A 24513-nucleotide genomic window follows, 5' to 3' on the forward strand; every position below is an offset into this window, starting at 1 on the left:
AAGTGAGACTGGTGCATGTTAAAGGCAATAATGACACTTTAATGCTGAGGCAGTAAGAGACACAGTGAACTGAAGCATCACACACATCCTCCTTCATCATCATCATCATCATCATCATCAGTACCATGTGACACAGAGACAAAGACAGACAGACAGACAAGGACAGACATGTTCAGGTCACTTCAGAGATAATATTGATCGATCGGTCAGGTTATAGATTGTATAATGCTGTTTATATATTGAGCCCCGTCACTTGAGCTGATTATTACACGCTGAGTAATCGGAAGCTGTTTAATACACGTTAAAGGAGCAGTCCGTCACTTCAGGAGACCCTCCCATTCTCCAGGGGAAACATGTGAGCAGTAGTCAGCTGCAGGAAGACACCCACACAGTCTGAACTTGATGCTGTTTGATGAAACAGCCGAGCGTTGATGTCCGCTAACGTCCACACTGAACTCTTCGCTCGGTGTTTGGATGTAAATCATGAACTTTCTACACATTGATTTGTTTCTGCAGGGACTGATGGAGACGTTCTCTTAAAGGAAGAAAAACAATCAGGATGTTTTCACACCTCACTAACATCAAAATACTTTCTGTAGTTCCAAACATTTTTTATAAAAAACACTGCAGATGAAGTTCTACTGACTGTAATTCACTTCACATTCTGTCTGAACAGCTTTTATTTGACTGACAGCAGAAGTCTCTGTCCACCTGTTCTGAACACTCAAACAGATTTGCGTTAGATTGAAACTGTAACTTTCCTGTGTGAGGTGTCATAACTGATGTCATGAATCATGTGACTCAACACCTCCAGTGATTAGCTGAAAACATGATGAGTGTGGAGCGATGATGAGGAGACTGTAACCTTCATCACATTAACACAGTAAACTAACAGAAATGTTGTTTGACCATCGACTGGAGCTCTTTGTTTAGTCTTCTTCTTCTATGCTTCAATGGAGAATTTGCTCCCCCTGCTGTGTATCTCCATCAACCAATCAGCTCACAGTCACACAACAGTCAGTCCGGGTTTATATGAATATTTTTTTTTTTAATTTCAGCTTCATTGGGATGAAAACTCGACTTCTGAAAAAAAGAAGTAAAACATGATGAAAGTTGTTTGTGGCAGGAAGTGACTCACCTCACTGCAGGTGACTCTTGTGATTGGCTCACAGACCTGGCTCTACTGTCAGACTGCTGACGAGCTCGTTAGCTAACAAGATAAAGATCAGACAGACTGGTGTTGCTGGAGGGTAGTTTTCTCTTTTCCCCTGCCTCCAGTATCCGTGCTAAGTTAGGCTACCTGTCTTCTCGTCTGACTCTGGAGAACAAAAATGTTGAATACATGTTGAAGTGACCCTTTAAATAAGAACATGAGAGGACCCAGGATGTGTCGCCAGGATGTGTCCCTAGGACATGTCCCCGAGAGACTCCACATGTCACTGAACACAGAGAACCGGAGGTTTACTGAACTGTTGGACTGTTCCTTTAAATCTACCATCTCTTTGTTCTACACAGAAACAGTTTTTGTTTTTTGCTACAGGGGAGTTAACACTGTTCACATGATCGTTTCCTCCAAAGTCTCTACAGGATTCGGGTCCAAGTCTTCCTTTGGTCCTGGTTTCCGTCAGATGATGGACAGGAAGTTGACAATGTTATAGTCGAGGAGTTCTGATCCAGGTCCAGGTCTTCAGACAGACTCCAAACTCTGACTGGAGTCCATTAGACTCTGATCATGAAGTAATCTTCAGCCAGCCAATCAGGAGTCAGGTTACAGAGATAGGACTGACTGAATGCAGAACAGAAAACACTGACAGGAACTTTTTCTGGCTTCAGGTTCTCCAGGTTTGTTCTGATTTAGGTCCTGAAGCTTTCAGGTCCATTTAGATTCAGGTCAGATAGTCTTTTAGACACATTTTCCAGGAATAAGGGAACCCTTTAAGACCTCTACAACCTTTACAGAAACCTTTCAGGCACTCAGGAACTTTTCCTGGAACCTTTTTAAGGATAAGGAAGGTCTTTGATAACCCAAGAACTTTTTTGATACCTCAGAACCTTTTTAGGACCTGAGGAACATTTACAGGAACCCCTCTCAGGATTCCAAGGACCTTTAAGGGGGTAAGGAACTTCCAAGAAGAAAATCCATCCAATGGGAAGGTGTTCATGAAACCCATAAAACTCTTTTAGATCTTTGGAAGTCTTCCAGGAGCCTGGGAACTTTATGGAACTTTTAAGGGTTCTTTTCAGGCACCGAGGAGCATTTTCAGAACCGAAGAACCTCTTTAAGAATCTAGGAACTTTTTGATGCCCTGAAACTTTTCCGGAAACTCAGAAATTTTTTCAAGAACTTAAGATCTGAAGGAATTCAGGACGTCTTCCAGGGAACAAATAATCTTTTTAGGAACTCAGGAATTCTCCAAGGATACCTGTCAAGGAAAACAAGCGTGCTTTTTGGGACGACACCGGAACCTTTCCAGGAGCTCAACAATAACAAAAACTGGTTCCTGGGCTGGACTTTGATCTGGAGCTCAGTTCTCTGGATTATTTGCTTTAAAACACGTTTCTGACTATTTGACCTGACTGCAAGCTCCAAGTCCTCCAAAGTTTTTCATTTTCTGGTTAAAATAAAAATGGATCTAAGCTGAGACCAGGATCCAAATGAGTCCAGGATCCAGACGAGGATCCAGAGTTCATGTTCAGTCTGAAGACAGTCTGATGGAATAATTGGGGTTTAAAAGTTCTTCCATGTTTTTGTTGTCAGACCCCCCTCCCAACAGAAAACACTTTGTCAACACTTCCTGTGTCCATAAAAGGTCATCTGTCCATCTGCAGGTGGAGGTGGTGATGATGGTGGTGGTGGTGGTGGTGGTGGTGGGTGGTTGGGGGGGTGGGGGGGGGGGTCGTAACCATGCCAATGGGTCTCAGGACTTGTTGTCGTCATAGAGGTCGAGCGAGGCCTGGATGTCCGGCAGCTCCATTTCACAGGCGACACTGCGAGGAGACATCGAGTTCCTGTTGAAGAAATGACCGCCGCCTGACGAGACAAAAAACACATCAGTTTATCAATAATAATAATAATAATAATTATTATTATTATTATTATTATCATCATCATATATCACCACAACATGCACCTCATTAGACATAAAGAAGTGAATATTGAAACACTATTCTTAATATTCAGTTGTTTATTTATAGCCAGCAGTGGACAGGAAGTGATTTGTGTTTAATAACTTGAACTTTGCGTTGAGGGAAATCATGACATCATGAATTAGTGTGTTTAATCTGATGACATCGTCAGGTGTTTGTCATGTCACTGACACCATCTGGTGGACGATTTGAGACACTGCAGGAAACCAAACAGACAATGAAGACAAGATTATCATTATTATCTTTAACCTTGATTTTATTTTGCAAAGTTAAAAAAATCCCTTTTTATTTTTATTATTAATTAAAGTCACATCTGTTGAATTACATCTTAAATTTCAACTGAAAGTTTAAATTAAGAGCCTGAAATCAAAGCAGCTTCGTTTATATAGACAGAGGATTGTTAAGATGGATCAAAATCATCCAGAAAATTATCATTACATATGAAAATGTTACATAATAATACGTTTGTCTTTGGACTGTGTAATGATGTCTCATGATGAGGACAAGTCTTTTAACAGTCTTAACTGGCCTTACTTATGATGATGTTGCCAACAGTGAAGTTCCTGTCATGTTAAATTGCATGTTGTGAAGTGAAAAGTTGACATCAGCATCACGACCAAGTTGCTTTATGACAACAAACAGCTGTCACAAGATGTCTGACAACTGACAGAGGAGTAGCCAGGAGTTAAGTCACGGTTTATTTGGGCCCTTAACATGTCACATGATGAGATTGATCTGTGACCCTGTTGCTCTATTACAGCAAGTTACCCTATGACATTATAAAATTGCTCTATGCCAGCTAAAGTTGCTCTATGACATTAAAAAGTTGCTCTATGACATTAAAAAGTTGCTCTATGACATTATAAAAGTGCTCTATTACAGATAGAGCAAATCTATTACGTTATAAAGTTGCTCTTTAAAGTGGCTTTACATTATTAAGTTGCTCTATGACAGATACAGATGCTCTGTGACGTTATAAAAGTTGCTCATTGACATTTTAAAGTTGCTCTATGACATTATAGCATTGCTCTATGACAGCTAAAGTTGCTCTTTGATAGATAAAGTTGTTCTATGACTTTATAAAGTTGCTTTTTGACATTATAAAGTAGCTCCATCACAGCTTACGTTGCCCTATGACCTCTTAAGTTGCTCAGCCAACATTGCTCTTTGACAGCTAACGTTGCTCTATAACTGATAAAGTTGCCCTATGACTTTATAAAGTTGCCCTATAAAGTTGCTCAATGACATTATACAGTTGCTCTTTGACATAATGTAGTTGCTCAATGACATTATACAGTTGCTCTTTGACATAATGTAGTTGCTCTAAGACATTATGAAGTTGCTCTTTGACATTATAAAGTTGCTCTTTGAGATAATGTAGTTGCTCTTTGACATTATAAAGTTGCTCTTTGACATTATAAAGTTGCTCTTTGAGATAATGTAGTTGCTCTTTGACATTATGAAGTTGCTCTTTGACATTATGAAGTTGCTCTTTGACATTATGAAGTTGCTCTTTGACATAATGTAGTTGCTCTAAGACATTATAAAGTTGCTCTTTGAGATAATGTAGTTGCTCTTTGACATTATAAAATTGCTCTTTGACATTATAAAGTTGCTCTTTGAGATAATGTAGTTGCTCTTTGACATTATAAAGTTGCTCTTTGACATTATGAAGTTGCTCTTTGACATTATGAAGTTGCTCTTTGACATTATGAAGTTGCTCTTTGACATAATGTAGTTGCTCTTTGACATTATAAAGTTGCTCTTTGACATAATGTAGTTGCTCTTTGACATTATAAAGTTGCTCTTTGACATTATGAAGTTGCTCTTTGACATTATGAAGTTGCTCTTTGACATTATGAAGTTGCTCTTTGACATTATGAAATTGCTCTTTGACATAATGTAGTTGCTCTAAGACATTATAAAGTTGCTCTTTGACAGCTGTTGCTGGGTTAGGTGTCGTATCATGGCAGGTATGGTGTGGTGCTGCATTCTTACTGGTCACGGCAATGGTGATGTCGGCAGGTGTTCTGGGCGTGGCCTCAGGGTGGGGGGGGCTGAGTGGCTCCAGGCTGATGGACGGCTGGTTGCTGTCGCCCAGCGGCCCCCTCTGGCTGCCTGATGCCTGACTGACGCCCAGACGCTCCACGTCCAATACTACACTGTCCACGCAGGGAAGACTGGTCTGGAGACAGAGGAGACATGAAGGAAAAATGAAGGAGACACAGATGAGACATAAAGAAGACATAAAGGGGACAATGAGGGGACATGGAGACATGAGGGAGACACAGAGGAGACAGACAGAAGGAGGACAGAGACTAGAGACAGGTTGGTTGTCATAGAAACAGCTGGTGTGTTGCTGTTGTTGATGTCATCGATGACTCACCATGATGCCGAGAGCTTTGAGGATGTTGAGTTTACACATGGGACAAGTGCAGTGCTCGTTCAGCCAGGGGTCCACACACACTTTATGGAAGACATGTCTGCAGAGACACAGAGACATTTCTCACATGAGGACGATCATGAAAAAGATTCAGTTGACAGCCTGAAGGATGAGCTCAGACTCTGTGTGTCATGTTGTTCATCATGTGGAGACAGAGAGCTCAGAGGTGGACCAGTATGTGTCAAACTGGTCTGATTGGTCATACTGGCACAGTGGTATTAATACAGTACAGGGAGACTGGACACTGCTGATGCTTTTAGACTCACTTGCAGGGCAGGATGCGCACCACATCGTTCAGCTGGTACGCTTCAATACACACCGCACAGTGGTTAAAGTCTGGATCAGTTTCCTAAAACACATAGAAACACTTGTAAGGACATGTGAACACCTGTAAACACATGTGAACACCTGTACACATGGGAGCAAGAAAGACGCCAACGTTTTGAGTCTCTATGGTCATTTTGCAGCTGTGTTGTTTGAAACAGAAAAACTATTGTGAAGCTGTTTCCTCACTAACTGATTATTCTGACTAACTGGTCTGATCAGTAATCGGTCTGATCAATAACTGGTCAGTGTCCTAACTGGTTCTAGTCGACAGATCATTTGCAGTAAATCTTTTAATATTCCTCTCAGCTGTTTCTTCGCAGCGATCTGATGTTTGTGTTCCATCTCCATCATCCAGTGACCTCTGACCGCTCTGTGAGTGGACATCCATCACTGTTTCATCTGCAGCCTGAAGGTCAACAAATAAAGACTGAAACCTCTGGGTCCTACTGCCCACCAAGTATCTCAGTCCTGTCCAGTCCTGTTAAAGGCTAATTCAGTGTGATTAACTCGTGTTATAGGTTGATTCAGTGTGATTAACTCGTTTTATAGGTTGATTCAGTGTGATTAACTTGTGTTATAGGTTGATTCAGTGTGATTAACTTGTGTTATAGGTTGATTCAGTGTGATTAACATGTGTTAAAGGTTGATTCAGTGTGATTAACTTGTGTTATAGGTTGATTCAGTGTGATTAACTTGTGTTATAGGTTGATTCAGTGTGATTAACTCGTGTTAAAGGTTGATTCAGAGTGATAAACTCGTGTTAAAGGTTGATTCAGAGTGATAAACTTGTGTTAAAGGTCGATTCAGTGTGATTAACTTGTGTTAAAGGTCGTTTCAGTGTGATTAACTTGTGTTATAGGTCGATTCAGTGTGATTAACTTGTGTTATAGGTTGATTCAGTGTGATGAACATGTGTTAAAGGTTGGTTCAGTCTGATGAACTCTTGTTAAAGGTTGATTCAGTGAGGGTCATTGTGAAAACCAGGAAACAGAAATGAGGAAGAGGATTAAGAAAGATGTTACCTTGTCTCCTTTCTTCACCGTCCTAGTTGTCAACTTCCCGATGGCTTTCTTTGCTGCATCACCAAGACGACGCTGAAAGACAGAAAGCGAGGATTATTACAGATTATTACATACCAAAAGGTAAATGGACAACTGAACAGATATGTTTTAAGTGTGAATAAGAGACCAGGAAACATTAATATAATGTTCCAGCCTACTGCGGAATACTGAGGAGAAAGACACACAAAGAGAAAGAGATATAAAGAGAGAAAGACACAAAGAGAAAGCGACACAAAGAGACAGAGACAAAGAGACAGAGACACAAAGAGACATAGACACAAAAAATGAGACACAAAGAGACATAGGCACAAAGAGACAGAGACACAAAGAAACATTGACACGTAGTAAATCTAGCTTAGCACAAAGACTTGAAGCAGGGGGAAAATGTTAGCCTAGCTTAGCACAAAGACTTGAAGCAGGGGGGACCTGTTAGCCTCGTTTAGCACAAAGAGTTTACAGTACTCTGAGTACTACGACTGTGTGTATACGGCAGGTCAGTGATGGTTGGTGCTTTATAATCAGATTTCCCATCATCCTCTGCTGTTCTGTGTTTCCTGCTGATTCTGTGACAAACTGAAGTGTGACTGCAGGAGGTGAACTGAAGGTTGATCTGCAGCAGATGGAGAGGGGGAGGAGGGGAGACAGAGTCCTGAGAGGAGAGTTATATTACACTGAGGGGGGAAGAGGGGGGGTGACCACCCACTCTCCATTAAACTTTCAGCAGAGATTCACCTCATTAAATATTAATGATTCATCTGAACAACAAGATGAGGACGAGGAAGAGGTCATTGACTATGACAACGATGAGTCAGTCTGTTAGTGTACTGGCATGTTAGCTGTGTGTTAGCTGGTTAGTGTGTGTTAGCATGTTAGCAGTGTGTTAGCATGTTAGCTGTGTGTTAGCATGTTACCTGACTGCGGTCGCGGGCGCTGGTGTAGCGGATCTTCTGGATGAAGTAGAAGATGAGCCAGGCCGACGAGATGATCATCAGGACGATGAAGGAGATGGAGACGAAGACCAGCGAGCCTCGGTTGATGTTCTTGGTGGGACCACGTTGACCCACAACCACAGACACCAAGACTGTCAAGTTTCTCTCCAGGTGAGCAAGGATCTCTTTACCATACGCCTCCGTGATCATCACCGCCACCGTGTCACCAGTACCTGCAGACAGAGACCAGACTCAAATCCAGGACTAGAACCATAGCAAAGACCAGAACCAAAGCCAAGACAAAGACAGAGACCAGGATCAGTACAAGGACCAGAGCGACAGCCAAGACCAAGACTGTTACACTGCACTGTAGTATAACAGTACCACACTGTACTGTAGTGTAACAGTATTATACTGTAGTACAACACTACTACACTGTACTGTAGTGTTACAGTATTATACTGTAGTACAACACTACTAGACTGTACTGCAGTGTAACAGTATTACACTGTACTGTAGTATAACACTACTAGACTGTACTGTAGTGTAACAGTATTACATTGTACTGTAGTATAACAGTATTACACTGTACTGGAGAATATCACAATAATACACTGTACTGCAGTTTAACAGTATTACGCTGTACTGCAGTATAAGAGTATTACACTGTACTGTTGTAAAACACTACTATACTGTAGTATAACAGTATTACACTGTACTGGAGTATAACACTTATACACTGTACTGTAGTATAACAGTATTACACTGTACTGCAGTTTAACAGTATTTCAATGTACTGTAGTATAATAGTATTACACTGTACTGGAGTATAACAGTATTACAATGTACTGTAGTATAACAGTACTACGATGTACTGTAGTATAACAGTATTACACTGTACTGGAGTATAACACTACTATGCTGTACTGTAGTATAACAGTATTACACTGTACTGGAGTATAACACTATTACACTGTACTAGAGTATAACACTACTACACTGTACTGTAGTATAACACTACTACACTGTACTGGAGTATAACAGTATTTCAATGTGCTGTCGTATAACAGTATTACACTGTACTGGAGCATAACACTAATACACTGTACTGCAGTTTAACAGTGTTTCAATGTACTGTAGTATAACAGTATTACATTGCACTGAGTATAACAGTATTTCAATGTACTGTAGTATAACAGTATTACACTGTACTGCAGTTTAACAGTATTTCAATGTACTGTAGTATAACAGTATTACACTGTACTGGAGTATAACAGTATTTCAATGTACTGTAGTATAACAGTATTACACTGTAGTGTAGTATAACACTACTACACTGTACTGGGGTATAACAGTATTTCAATGTACTGGGGTATAACAGTATTTCAATGTACTGTAGTATAACAGTATTACAATGTACTGGAATACAGCACTTCTATACTGTACTGTACTATAACAGTATTACACTGTACTCGAGTATAACACTATTTCCTTGTGGACCCCAGGAAGACTAGCTGGCTACTAAGGTACCAGCTAATGGGGATCCTTAATAAACAATAAACAATAAACAATACTATGCTGTACTGTAGTATAACAGTATTACACTGTACTGGAGTATAACACTACTACACTGTACTGTGGTATAACACTACTACACTGTATTGTAGTATAACACTATAACACTGCACTGTAGTATTAAGTATGCAGTACTTCACCACGCTGACTCTGATACTGCCAGTACTGCAGTAAAGGAACTAGAGTACCCATAAGGCATCAGTCCATGTCCATTATGACAATGATGATGAAACAGGAATAAAGTTCATGACTGTGTTCATTATTATTATTATTATTATTATTATTATTAATATGTACACACACACACACACACACACACACACACACACACACAGTATGAGGTCACAGTGACCTCATCAATTAATGACACATTGGTGTCTATATTTAGAACTCAACATCGATCCCCAGGAAGTCACTCCTCACACACACACCTACATCCTCCTCCTCCTCCTCTCAATCACAACATGTCCCTGTTTCCAGTCTTGATGCTAAGCTAAGGTAAGTAGCTGCATATGTAGCTTACAGAGCTGAGAGTGGAATCAATGTGAACATGTGACTCTGAGAGGAAGATGTTTTCACTCACAGTTGAATGAAGTGTCTATAAAGTTAGTTTGATGTGTAAAATGTGTGTCTCTTGGAATGATGAACTCATGAGCTGATAACTAGACCCATATTGTAGATATATATGTGTATATAGATAGATGTATGTTCATATATATGTGTATACAGATATATGTATATATGTTTATATACATATATTTGTATATTGATAGATGTATGTTTATATATATATGTATATATGTTTATATAGATATGTATGTGTATATAGATATATATATGTTTATATGTATGTTTAAACAGATTGTAGCGGTTTGGCTTGAAGCTGCTGGGGTGCCAGTCAGGACGGAGCCTGACAATTTTAATAGTGTGGTCAAACCCTACAAGGGGTGCCTGTATAGAAAACTCAGTACAATTCTCATGAACACTGTTAAAACATTGCAAGGTGCCTCCATTAAACCAGGTCGATTCCGACACCTTTAAACAAATCGCGCAACCACTTCTCTTTAAATGCAACAAGAAATATACTGAACGTGGAGTAGTCATCAAATCAGCAGTGGGTGAATATGTAGAACAGTTCCAGAAGGCAAACAGTCCACAATAATCCGTTTTCCTCGTACACTCTGGAAGAAATCCCATCCACGTTATAACGGCACTCAAACTATCACTTATGTTGTTATTTGCTCACAGTTGGACTGTTGTATTGTAACTAAGGTGTGGTGTAGTCTGTAGTCCTAAAACACAGAAATCAGTTAGCATTTTGTCCCTTCCTGTTCACTCATTCACCAACATGAAGCTCAGAAAGTTTTGTGGGATGGTGAAGCATGCGGACTCTGACCTTCGTGTCCCATCTTGACGGTCTGGTCAGTGGAGTTGTTGTAGATGAGGACCGCCGTCGCGTTGTAGGCCGCCGCCTTCAGGATCTTCTCTTTAAAGGTGCAGTTTCCTCTCTGCAGCAGCGCCACCCAGTGGACGCTCCGATGAGGAACCAGGAAACGAGTGCCGGGGTCACAGCCCTGCCGGTCCACCACTGAGGAGACACGTTACCATGGTTACTGGACATCGTTCTTCACATAGTTTCAAACAGACATTTTCATTTCATGACAGATCGACTTCATATGTGTCAACCAGCAGGGAGCAGACAGAAACTAATCCAGGATCTGATCCAGACCTCCTCTCCTCTACCTCCTCTCCTCCACCTTCTTCTCTCCTCTCTCCACCTCCTCTCTCCTCCATCTCCTCTCTCCTCCATCTCCTCCTCTCTCCTCCATTAACAGTTAGTTACAGTAACAGTTAGTTACAGTAACAGTTAGTTACAGTTACAGTGGATCTGTAGCTCCTGCTGCTGCCGACATTTGGAGCTCCGTCCAGCAGCTGCAGTGTCCTTGGACCGTCTGACTGTAATCTGACACCTCAGAGCAGAGACGCTCCACCCGCTACACCCACTGCATCATCCACTACATCCCCTCAGAGCAGAGACGCTCTGACCTTCAGCACAGTTAGGAAACCTCTGCAGAGCCTCACAGCTACACCCACTGTGTACTACACCTGCTACCCCCACTGTACACTATACCTGCTATACCCACTGTACACTACACCTGCTATTCCCACTGTACACTACACCTGCTATACCCACTATATGCTACACCTGCTACACCCACCGTAGACTACACCTACTACACCTGCTACACCCACTGTACACTAGACCTGCTACACCCACTGTGTACTACATCTGCTACACTTACTGTACACTACACCTGCTACACCCACTGTACACTACACCTGCTACACCCACTGTACACTAGACCTGCTACACCCACTGTAGACTACACCTGCTACACCCACTGTAGACTACAACTGCTATACCCACTGTACGCTACACCTGCTAGACCCACTATATGCTACACCTGCTACACCTACTGTAGACTACACCTGCTATACCCACTGCACGCTACACATGCTACACCCACTGTACACTACACCTACTACACCTACTGTACACTACACTTGCTACACCCACTGTACACTACACCTGCTATACCCACTATTCACTAGACCTGCTACACCCACTGTTCACTACACCTGCTACACCCACTGTACGCTAGACCCGCTACACCCACTGTACACTAGACCAGCTACACCCACTGTATGCTACACCTGCTACACCCACTGTACGCTACACCTGCTACACCCACTGTGTACTAGCATACTACATCTGGCCCGTTGGTCCTTTTAATCCGGCACGCCGAAGATTGGTACAGAATTGCCCAAATCAATTCATATCATAATTATGACTGCATTCATTTGACCTTGTCCTGTAATGCCTGGCGTTCCACCAGGTGGCGCATTAGGCGCAGTGATACATTGACTTGATTTTGCGGAGCCCAGGCTACTCTCTGTTATTACTCTGCTACTGCTCTGAACCCATCTGCAACAATGAGTGGGCCAAAGAAAATAAAAGTCGACAGTGAGTGCCGAGTGTTTAATAAGGAATGGACAACTAAATACTTTTTCACTGAAGTACGGTCAAAGGCTGTGTGTCTTATTTGCCAAGAAACCGTTGCGGTTTTAAAGGAATACAACATCAGCCGTCACTTTTCCACCAAGCATGCTAATTACGCTAACAACCAGTCAACGCAAGAACGGACTGCTACCGCTCAGATGTTGGCAGCTAGTTTGCAGGCTCAGCAAAACACCTTTATCTGACAAACTGCCATCCAAGAATCAAGCGCAAAGGCAAGTTATTTGCTGGCATTCAAATTAGCAAAGACCAGCAAGCCTTTCTCCGAAGGGGAGTTTCTCAAAGACTGCATGTTTAGAGACAGCAGGTATTTTGTGTCCCGAGAGCAAGAACAAATTTGAAAAAATTAGCTTATCATGCAGCACAGTGACTCGCCATGTTGAGCTAATTGACAAAGACTTAGCTAGCAAGCTAAACAAAAAAGCGGAGTCATTTACATTATATTCCTTGGCACTGGATGAAAGTAATGACATAAAGGACACCGCTCAGCTTTTAATTTTTATCAGAGGGATTAATGACAATTTTGAGATAACGGAGGAGTTTTTGGCCATGGAATTCCTAAAGGGGAAAACACGGGGAGAGGACTTGTATGACAGCGTGTCGGGGGTCATCAAGAGGCACAAGCTACCTTGGAGTACGCTCACCAACGTTACCACAGATGGATCGCCAAATCTGACTGGAAAAAACGTTGGGCTGTTCAAAAGAATCCAGGAGAGGGTGAAAGAGGACAACCCTGAGCAGGAGGTAATTTTCCGACACTGCATAATCCACCAGGAAGCACTGTGTAAATCTGTATTGTAGCTTGACCACGTAGTGTAGCCAGTTGTAAAACTCGTTAACTCTATTCGAGTGAGGGGACTTCAGCATCGTCAGTTTATTAAGTTTCTTGAAGAAACTGACGCTGATCACCAGGACTTGCTTTACCACTCTAATGTCCGCTGGTTAAGTTTGGGGAAAGTATGTCAACGAGTGTGGAAGCTCAAACAGGAGATTATCTCATTTTTGGAGCTACTTGAGAAAGCTGACGATTTTCCTGAGCTGAGTGACACAGATTGGCTTTGTGATTTGGCTTTTGCTGTGGTCATACTGACACACATGAATGAGCTGAACGTGAAGCTACAAGGGAAAGACCAGTTTGTGCATGAAATGTACACAAACGTCAGAGCCTTCAAAACCAAGCTAGCTTTATTCTCAAAGCAAATGTCAAACAAGTCATTCACCCATTTCCCCACACTGGCTACACTGAAAGAGGCCCCTCGACATGTGAAAAAATACAGGAAATCACTGGACGACCTGCTTGGAGAATTCTGCCGTTGGTTCTCCGATTTTGGAAAAATTGACAAGTCACTTCAGCTGGTGTCATGTCCCTTCACACAAGACCCTGAAACAGCGCCACAGGCAGCGCAGGAATTTCACGAGGGCCATGGCACCCCACAGATCCCAGTTGAGTGATGAACACCTCAGATCTGTTTTGAGAATTGCCACAACAAAACTAACACCAGACTTCGATGCACTGGCAAAAAAGGGTGATCAACAACATTGTATTAATTATTAAGTATTAACACACTGTAATGCCTTTTATATGTTTATGTTTGATATGTATGCATCTGGTGCTGGCCCGGCCCGCCTGTCAAATTTTAAAAGTCAATGTGGCCCACAATTGAATTCTGTGGGTAGAAACAATTGAATTCTGTGGGTAGAAACATAATTATCAACACAACCAGAGCCAATCAACAGAATGTGACAAGCAGAACACAATGCTGCTGCTGACCAACAGACCTCAGGTGTGTGTCCTCAGGTGTATTGTTACTTCACGTGTGTTGTGTTGGGACCTCAGGTGAGTAGTGACCTCAGGTGTGTTGTGTTGGGACCTCAGGTGTGTTAATTGATTAATCTATCGATTATCATTTGGATTAATCTATCATTTTTTTAAATTTCTCAATTCAGATAAAGACTGTACCCAAAATAACGTTTTAAAACTTGTATTTTATATTTCAATATTTTATTCAATCATCTTCAATCATCAACAAACAAATATGACAAAGTATGCCCTGCAGGGCATTATTCCCCAATAAAAAATAGCCCAGTCTTAACTGGTAATCTGTGTAATCCTAATATACAGCTCTGGAAAAAATTAAGAGACCACTGCAAAATTATCAGTTTCTCTGATGTTGCTATTTATAGGTATGTGTTTGAGTAAAATGAAGTTTTGTTTTGTTCTATCAACTACTGAAAACATTTCTCCCAAATTCCAAATAAAATTAAAACTGCAAGCAGTGATGAACGGGCCCTCGACCCACGTATGTCGGGCTGTGGCGCCGTCGGAGGGCGCGTGGCCAGATGTGTGCTCGCTTGTTGCCTGTCGAAAGGTTCCTACCTAAATGGGATAGATGTGACCTGTAGATGGGTATTTGTATGTTGAAGTGATAAGGACTTCCTGCTTATGGCGAAGCATCAGAATGGAACGCACCGAAACGCCCACCAGCCATAACTGAGCCGAAAGTTTGTGATAAGTTTTCATCTTCAAGGTCTGAGGATGACACTGAGTGAATGTGAAGTCTGTGGTGTTAAACCTGTAGTACAAGTTCGTTAAAGTAAGAGGCAGGAAATGTGTGAAAACGGCGGCGAAATCTGAACTTCAAATCAAAATGGCGGACTTTCTGTTGGTCTGAGGGTTTGGCTGTTGATTCTTGTTTTGTGCGTCTGGTCATGATACATATGCATACCGAATTTCGTTCATGTATGTGCATGTAGGAGGCAGGGCTTCAAGTTTGACATATTCCAGGGGGCGCTATGGAGCCATTTTTTAACTGTAGGAGTTTGTCTGCACTTACCAAATGGGAAAACCCATTAGGGGGCACTACTGAGCTGTTGTGCCACACCTGAGGGCAGTTGTGGCATCAAATTAAAGTACTCATGAGTTTGAACCTACGTGTAAAATTTGGTGAGTCTGTGAACATCCTAAAGTGCTCTAATCAGTGTCGGAAAAATTAAAATCGCCGCACGCCATTCAAGACTTCCTGTTGCAGCAAAAATGCCAACAAAACGAATTCCTGGCCAAATCGATGAGACCTATGAGTCCTGTAAATGTCATGACGATCAAAAATAATTTTCACGGGAATTTTCCGACGTTAGATGGCGCTACGGAGTCCCCTGGCCACACCCACCCCCAAGCATGTTGAATTCTGATAGCGGCACACAGATGTGACGTATGTTCTGAGTTTGGTGAGTTTTGGGGTATGTTAAGGCCGCCAAATATGCAGTCGAATGGAAGGAAGGAAGGAAGAAGAAGAAGAATCTGAGCAACTGCACGGTTTGTGTGGTTTCCTCCTTTGCACCGGTGAACATCCAGGGTTTGGACATTGAGATCGTGGAGGAGTACAAATACCTGGGTGTTCACATAAACAACAAACTGGACTGGACACACAACACAGATGTCCTGTACAAGAAGGGCCAAAGTCGTCTCCATCTGCTGAGGAGACTGAGGTCCTTTGGTGTGTGCAGGACACTGTTAAAAACTTTTTATGACTCTGTGGTAGCATCGGCTATCTTCTACGCTGTGGTCTGCTGGGGCTGTGGAAGCTCAGAGAGGGACAGGAAGAGACTCAATAAGCTGGTCAAAAGGGCTGGCTCAGCCTTGGACTGTCCTCTGGACTCCATTGAGGAGGTGGGTGAGAGGAGGATGTTAGCCAAGCTGACATCAATTATGGACACCCCCTCTCACCCCCTACATGAGACTGTGGGGGCCTTAAGCAGCTCCTTCAGCAACAGACTGCTTCACCCACGGTGTAAAAAGGAACGCTACCGCAGGTCATTCATTCCAACTGCTGTCAGACTGTTCAACACAGATACCCTTAATGTAGCACCATAAGCACCTACTTATCTTGCACTACTTACCACTTCTACCTCCGCCATCTTGTGCAATTATCCTGTGCAATAATACCATTTTGATTTTTTTTACATATATTTTCTTTCTCTTATCTAAATCCTTTTTAGTATTTTTAAGTCTACTTGTTTAATGTCCCTTGTACTTATTGTATGTCTGTCTACCTGCTCTTGTACTTACTGTATGTCTGTCTACCTTCTACTGTCACAAGTAAATTTCCCCGATGTGGGATGAATAAAAGTCTAAAGTCTAAAGTCAAATACAATAGGGCCTCGCACTGGTCAGTGCTCGGGCCCTAAATATTGTCATTTGGAGCATTTATTTATAGAAAATGACAAATGGTCAAAATAACAGAAAAGATGCAGTGTTTTCAGACCCCAAATGAAACAAAGAAAACAAGTTCATATTCATTTATAAACAACACAATACTAATGTTTTAACTTGGGAAGAGTTCAGAAATCAATATTTGGTGGAATGACCCTGATTGTCAATCACAGCTTTCATGCGTCTTGGCATGCTCTCCACCAGTCGTTCACATTGCTGTTGGGTGACTTTATGCCACTCTTGGCGCAAAAATTCAAACAGCTCAGCTTTGTTTGATTGCTTGTGACCATCGATCTTCCTCTTGATCACATTCCAGAGGTTTTCAATGGGGTTCAAGTCTGGAGATTGGGCTGGCCACGACAGGGTCTTGATCTGGTGGTCCTTCATCCACATCTTGATTGACTTAGCTGTGTGGCATGGAGCATTGTCCCACTGGAAAAACCAATCCTCAGAGTTGGGGAACATTGTAAGAGCAGAAGGAAGCAAGTTTTCTTCCAGGATAATCTTGTACGTGGCTTGATTCATGCGTCCTTCGCAAACACAAATCTGCATGATTCCATCCTTGCTGTAGCTGAAGCACCCCAGATCATCACCGATCCTCCACCAAATTTCACAGTGGGTGTGGGACACTGTGGCTTGTAGGCCTCTCCAGGTCTCCGTCTAACCATTAGACGACCAAGTGTTGGGAAAAGCTGAAAATTGGACTCATCAGAGAAGATGACCTTACTCCAGTCCTCTGTGACCCAGTCCTTATGGTCATCTGCAAACCTCAGCCTGGCTCTTCTTTGTTTCTCATTGATGAAGGGCTTATTTCTAGCTTTACACGACTTGAGCCCTGCCCCTAGGAGCCTGTTTCCAACCGTTCTCGCCGTGCACTTCACCCCAGCTGCCATTTGCCATTCTTTTTGTAGGTCACTTGATGTCATCCTACGGTTGCTGAGTGACATTCGAATGAGTCGACGGTCATCTCGGTCAGTGGAGAGTCGTTTTCACCCTCTGTCGGTCTGTAGCTTTGTTGTCCCCAATGTCTGCTGCTTGACCTTGTTCTTATGAACCACCGTCTTAGAAATTTTAAGGATGGAAGCAACCTGACGCTCACTGTATCCCTCTGCCAGTCAAGCCAGAACTGAACCCTTCTTTTCCTCACTCCAAACTTTTCTTTTCAACTCTTTTGGCATGGTCAATTGTTATTTTTTGATTCCAATTACTGTTGAGGTACTACTAGCACTGTTTTTGCCATCCAGCTGGTCCTATTGTAAGAGGATAGTGATGACCACAGCAGTGGTTTTTATACTTTTCCTCATTAAATAAGATTTGGTTCAGGTGATCACCTAAACAGTACCTCATTAAGTAGAATGAGTTGTGCTTGTGTTGGAATTCAACAGACACTGGAATGGAATGGCTGTCATACATGTAGAGATGGTGATTTCAGAAAAAATTGCAGTGGTCTCAATTTTTTCCAGAGCTGTATATATAATGTTTGGGTGGGGACAAAAAATAAACAGGACTTTTTACACACTGCAGTTGACAATCACATTAGCTGGAGGTTAGATTAGATCAGGAGGGCATGTTATTCAGCAGGGATAAATACTACAGAGGGAATACAACAGACATTTCTCTTTGTAGCATTAAGTTTCACTTTGGTTCAGTCAGTTTAAAACACAGTAATGATCTGCTCATCCTGGTTGTTTACTGTTTTTTTAATCCGTCAATGAGGACAAACGATCACTAGTAGGACCAGCATGCTATTAGCAGAAAAACATAGCAGCTTCGTCTTTTGGCAAACTAATCAGTGGGGGTTCCCAACACGTCACACACACAGACCACAGAGTTACACTGCCACCCCTAACGGTTCCGTCTTGCTCCTGCTGCCGTCTTGTGAAATCACCCCGGCATGCTTCTGCTTCAAGTGCTCAGGCATGGCGGTAGTACTGCTTACATCCTCCATGTCGACGCAAGTTACGTAAATTGACATGTTTATGAAATCGATTATGTCGATTACATTGCACCAGCCTGGCAGTTGTGACCTCAATTGTGTTGTGACCTCAGGTGTGTAGTGACCTCAGGTGTGTTGTGTCATCTGGTGTGCTGTGATGTCAGTACCTCCATGATGCGGTGCTGGAGCGATGACAACTCCCCGGGTGTCGACCTTTGGCGAGTTCTGTCCGTATGTCCCATCGTCGCTGCTCATCACATGGATGGTGTTTCCCCGTCCATCCAGCACCGTGGCGTTCACCGTAGCGCCCACGTTCTCCTCCGACACCATATTCCTGTCAGAGCGAGCCGCTGACACCGAGCGTGCAAGGACCAGGACCTGGACCAGAACCAGGATCAGGACTGACGGGACGGGGAGACGGGTCCACTTCACGGACATCATGTTGTCCTTTGACTCCTCGTTACATTCAAACTGTCAGGAGACAAACAGAAAGTCCTTCAGACTGAGTCCAACATGGCATAATCCTGAGGACAGCAGCATCCTGTCCCCTGTAACATCTTATAATAATGTCCTACAGTGTTCTTATAAGATGGTTATGAACATTATTCAGTGTTAACAAGACTAAAGTGACTCAACTGACTCACCTTCCATAAGATGTTTACAGAACTTTACTAAGATGAGCACACTTTATTATAATAACAGTTAATAACACTTTAATGTCCTTTAATTATCAGTCCCTGTCCCCAATGTCTTTAATATCTTTATTTCCTCAAAGAGGAAAGTCTTCCTGTCTCCTACCTCTAAATGTTCAGTTTCTAAAAGACTTCTTTATGTCTCTATATCTCCTCCACTGATGTTCTTTACGTCTCTATATGTCCTCCACAGATGTTCTTTACGCCTCTATATGTCCTCCACTGATGTTCTTTATGTCTCTATATGTCCTCCCCTGATGTTCTTTATGTCTCTATATGTCCTCCCCTGATGTTCTTTACGTCTCTATATGTCCTCCACTGATGTTCTTTATGTTTCTATATGTCCTCCACTGATGTTCTTTATGTTTCTATATGTCCTCCACAGATGTTCTTTACGTCTCTATATGTCCTCCACAGATGTTCTTTACGCCTCTATATGTCCTCCACTGATGTTCTTTATGTCTCTATATGTCCTCCCCTGATGTTCTTTACGTCTCTATATGTCCTCCACTGATGTTCTTTATGTTTCTATATGTCCTCCACTGATGTTCTTTATGTTTCTATATGTCCTCCACTGATGTTCTTTACATCTCTATATGTCCTCCACTGATGTTCTTTACGTCTCTTTATGTCCTCCACTGATGTTCTTTGTCTCTATATGTCCTCCAATTATGTTCTTTGTGTCTCTTTATGTCCTCCACTGATGTTCTTTATGTTTCTATATGTCCTCCACTGATGTTCTTTACATCTCTATATGTCCTCCACTGATGTTCTTTATATCTCTATATGTCCTCCACTGATGTTCTTTAAGTCTCTTTATGTCCTCCACTGATGTTCTTTGTCTATATATATGTCCTCCACTGATGTTCTTTGTGTCTCTATATGTCCTCCACTGCTGTTGTTTGTGTCTCTATGTCCTCCACTGATGTTCTTTATGTCTCTATATGTCCTCCACTGCTGTTGTTTGTGTCTCTATGTCCTCCACTGATGTTCTTAATGTCTCTATATGTCCTTCACTGGTGTTCTTTGTCTTTATATGTCCTCCACTGATGTTGTTTGTCTCTATATGTCCTCCCCTGATGTTGTTTGAGTCTATATATGTCCTCCACTGATGTTCTTTGTCTCTATATGTCCTCCACTGATGTTCTTTGTGTCTCTATATCTCCTCCATTGATGTTCTTTATGTCTCTATGTCCTCAACTGATGTTCTTTACATCTCTATATGTCCTCCACTGATGTTCTTTGTCTCCATTTGTCCTCCACTGATGTTGTTTGTCTCTATATGTCATCCCCTGATGTTGTTTGTCTCTATATGTCCTCCCCTGATGTTGTTTGAATCTATATATGTCCTCCACTGATGTTCTTTGTCTCTATGTCCTCCACTGATGTTCTTTGTGTCTCTATATCTCCTCCACTGATGTTCTTTACGTCTCTATATGTCCTCCACTGATGTTCTTTTTCTCTATTTGTCCTCCACTGATGTTGTTTGTCTCTATATGTCATCCCCTGATGTTGTTCGTCTCTATATGTCCTCCCCTGATGTTGTTTGAGTCTATATATGTCCTCCACTGATGTTCTTTGTCTCTCTATATGTCCTCCACTGCTGTTGTTTGTGTCTCTATGTCCTCCACTGATGTTCTTTATGTCTCTATATGTCCTCCACTGCTGTTGTTTGTGTCTCTATGTCCTCCACTGATGTTCTTAATGTCTCTATATGTCCTTCACTGGTGTTCTTTGTCTTTATATGTCCTCCACTGATGTTGTTTGTCTCTATATGTCCTCCCCTGATGTTGTTTGAGTCTATATATGTCCTCCACTGATGTTCTTTGTCTCTATATGTCCTCCACTGATGTTCTTTGTGTCTCTATATGTCCTCCATTGATGTTCTTTATGTCTCTATGTCCTTAACTGATGTTCTTTACATCTCTATATGTCCTCCACTGATGTTCTTTGTCTCCATTTGTCCTCCACTGATGTTGTTTGTCTCTATATGTCATCCCCTGATGTTGTTTGTCTCTATATGTCCTCCCCTGATGTTGTTTGAATCTATATATCTCCTCCACTGATGTTCTTTATGTCTCTATGTCCTCAACTGATGTTCTTTACGTCTCTATATGTCCTCCACTGATGTTGTTTGTCTCTATTTGTCATCCCCTGATGTTGTTCGTCTCTATATGTCCTCCCCTGATGTTGTTTGAGTCTATATATGTCCTCCACTGATGTTCTTTGTCTCTCTATATCTCCTCCACTGATGTTCTTTATGTCTCTATGTCCTCAACTGATGTTCTTTACGTCTCTATATGTCCTCCACTGATGTTCTTTGTGTCTTTTTATGTCCTCCACTGCCGTTCTTTGTCTCTATATGTCCTCCATTGATGTTCTTTATGTCTCTATATGTCCTCCACTGATGTTCTTTGTCTCTATATGTCCTCGATTGATGTTCTTTGTCTCTATATGTCCTCCACTGATGTTCTTTGTCTCTATATGTCCTCCACTGATGTTCTTTGTCTCTATATATCCTCCATTGATGTTCTTTGTCTCTATATGTCCTCCACTGATGTTCTTTGTCTCTATATGTCCTCCATTGATGTTCTTTGTCTCTATATGTCCTCCACTGATGTTCTTTGTGTCTCTATATGTCCTCCACTGATGTTCTTTGTCTCCATTTGTCCTCCACTGATGTTGTTTGTCTCTATATGTCATCCCCTGATGTTGTTTGTCTCTATATGTCCTCCCCTGATGTTGTTTGAATCTATATATCTCCTCCACTGATGTTCTTTATGTCTCTATGTCCTCAACTGATGTTCTTTACGTCTCTATATGTCCTCCACTGATGTTCTTTGTCTCCATTTGTCCTCCACTGATGTTGTTTGTCTCTATATGTCATCCCCTGATGTTGTTCGTCTCTATATGTCCTCCCCTGATGTTGTTTGTCTCTATATGTACTCCACTGATGTTGTTTGTCTCTGTATGTCCTCCCCTGATGTTGTTTGTGTCTCTATATGTTCTCCCCAATGTTCTTTATGTCTCTATATGTCCCCCCCTGATGTTCTTTATGTCTCTATATGTCCTCCACAGATGTTCTTTGTGTCTCTATATGTCCTCCCCTGATGTTCTTTATGTCTCTATATGTCCTCCACTGATGTTGTTTGTGTCTCTATATGTCCTCCACTGATGTTCTTTATGTCTCTATATGTCTTCCACTGATGTTCTTTGTGTCTCTATGTCTTCCACTGATGTTCTTTGTGTCTCTATATGTCCTCCCCTGATGTTGTTTGTGTCTCTATGTCCTCCACTGATGTTCTTTATGTCTCTATATGTCCTTCTCTGATGTTGTTTGTGTCTCTTTATGTCCTCCACTGCCGTTCTTTATGTCTCTATATGTCCTCCACTGATGTTCTTTACGTCTCCATATGTCCTCCCCTGATGTTGTTTGTGTTTCTATATGTCCTCCACTGATGTTGTTTGTCTCTCTATATGTCCTCCACTGATGTTCTTTATGTCCCAGCATGTGTCTCCTGTCGCCCTAACAGCAAATTAAGCCCTGGGTTGAGACTGTCAGGGACAGTGTGAGGACATGAGGACAGTGTTGTCAGTGTGTCTGCTGCCTGTCAGAACATGGAGCATCATCAGCAGGCCAACATCTGGACCTTCACAGCGCCATGTCGTCAGAGGTTAAACTCACTTTACATTCAGAAGTCTCTTTGATAAATGCTCATTTTAAGACGCAGCAGTGGATCCAGCACCATGACTCAGTGTTAAAACGCCGTTAAAAGCGCCGCTGGCCGCCGCTTCACGCCGCTTTGTCTTACCGTCTGCAGGCGGACGGACAGGCAGGCTCCCGGTCTACCGACACCCGCCTGCCTCCTCTCTCCTCCCGCCTTCAGTCCCGCTATTTCCCGGTGAATGTCCGGCGGGGCTCGGTGGGTTTACGGCCGGTGGATCCTGCTGTTGGTCGTTGTTTTGATCCGTTTTTGGTCCGGTGGCGGTTGCACGGTGCGGAGGCTCCAGCCCCGTCTCTCCGTCTATCCGTTTGGGGCGCATTGCGCAGGCGCAGAGCCTCGGCAAGGGAGGGCGGCAGACGGGGCGCGTGTGCGTTACCTTCATGTTTGGATACCTGAGACTTAGATCAGCTGTCGCGAGAGCTGCCGAGATACCGTCCGCCTGTCTGTCTGTTTGTCTGTCTGTCAACCTGTCTGTGTGATAATGACTATCAATAATCATGATAGTATTACTAATAGTCTGATCATTAATGAATGCTTTATTTAATTTTATTGATCCTCACTGGGGAAAGTCAGCTGTTACAGTAGCGGCTGAAACAGGACAGAAACATACCCAATAAAATAAAAAATAATAAAAAATAATAAAATACAGAAGCAAAATAGGATGAAATAAAAAATAAAGACTATATAAAGTCTATAAACTGTCTACATACAACTGCACCCATGAATGTAATACACACAGTGTGTACTAATACACTCAACAGTATATAAAGACATTAAATTGCACAGGAAGCAGGCAGGATCGTTACAGAGTGCAGATTTGAGGGATGTAGTGTATAAATATATATATATATATATATATATATATATATATATATATATATATATATATATATATATACTTTATAAATATAAATAAACAGAGTATATCCCTGAGATATGTAGAACAATATAGTTTGTGAATCTGAATCATGAATCTAATCTACCTGCTGATGATGATGATCAGTAATAATTGTCTGAACTTTATTAAACAATAGAAGAAGTCCAGAGTTAGTGTCACTTCTGGAGCTTCCCCTCATGTGTGAGTTGTTGTTGACTGTAGAAGTACTTCATCAGTTCATCAAGTACCAACACTGAAAATACTCTGATATGCTTTTTATGCTGTAACAGCTTCATGTCTTCTTGGACAATGTCTCCGGCCCGCTCCATGATGAGCTGGTCCAACACATTCAAAAAAAGACAACGCAGCACCGCAGGAAGTCATTCAGCCTGTTTGACTCGTCGTCTTAGTGTCTCTGAGTGAACACACTGGCCTGGACTTGTCTTCTCTTCCTGTTAATAGAATATGAGGACAGTTTTTTTAATCTTTTTATGCTTCAGTTTCCTGAGTAA

At 42.0% G+C, this 24513-nt stretch overlaps 1 protein-coding gene and 1 pseudogene across 2 annotated transcripts; one reads left to right on the plus strand and one right to left on the minus strand.

Annotated features, from left to right (window-relative positions):
* Nucleotides 1–18: 18 nt before the first annotated feature.
* On the minus strand, nucleotides 19–23444 carry rnf130 (ring finger protein 130). 2 transcript variants are annotated; one of them, XM_073487143.1, is made up of 9 exons: nucleotides 23212–23444; nucleotides 18875–19178; nucleotides 10879–11070; nucleotides 7890–8140; nucleotides 6940–7011; nucleotides 5857–5939; nucleotides 5534–5630; nucleotides 5146–5332; nucleotides 19–3031 (listed from the first exon to the last, which is right to left on the minus strand). In XM_073487143.1, exons 2-9 carry the CDS (start codon nucleotides 19146–19148, stop codon nucleotides 2919–2921), a joined length of 1269 nt encoding a protein of 422 aa, XP_073343244.1. In that variant the 5' UTR covers nucleotides 19149–19178; nucleotides 23212–23444; the 3' UTR covers nucleotides 19–2918. The 2 variants fall into 2 exon arrangements, with proteins under 2 accessions (XP_073343244.1, XP_073343245.1); XM_073487144.1 differs by lacking the exon at nucleotides 19–3031 and adding an exon at nucleotides 3148–3343.
* Nucleotides 13111–14013, plus strand: LOC141013126 (general transcription factor II-I repeat domain-containing protein 2-like; annotated as a pseudogene).
* Nucleotides 23445–24513: the final 1069 nt, after the last annotated feature.

This window comes from Pagrus major, chromosome 18 (genome assembly GCF_040436345.1).
Source record: "Pagrus major chromosome 18, Pma_NU_1.0".
In the NCBI taxonomy this organism is placed as follows: domain Eukaryota; kingdom Metazoa; phylum Chordata; class Actinopteri; order Spariformes; family Sparidae; genus Pagrus; species Pagrus major.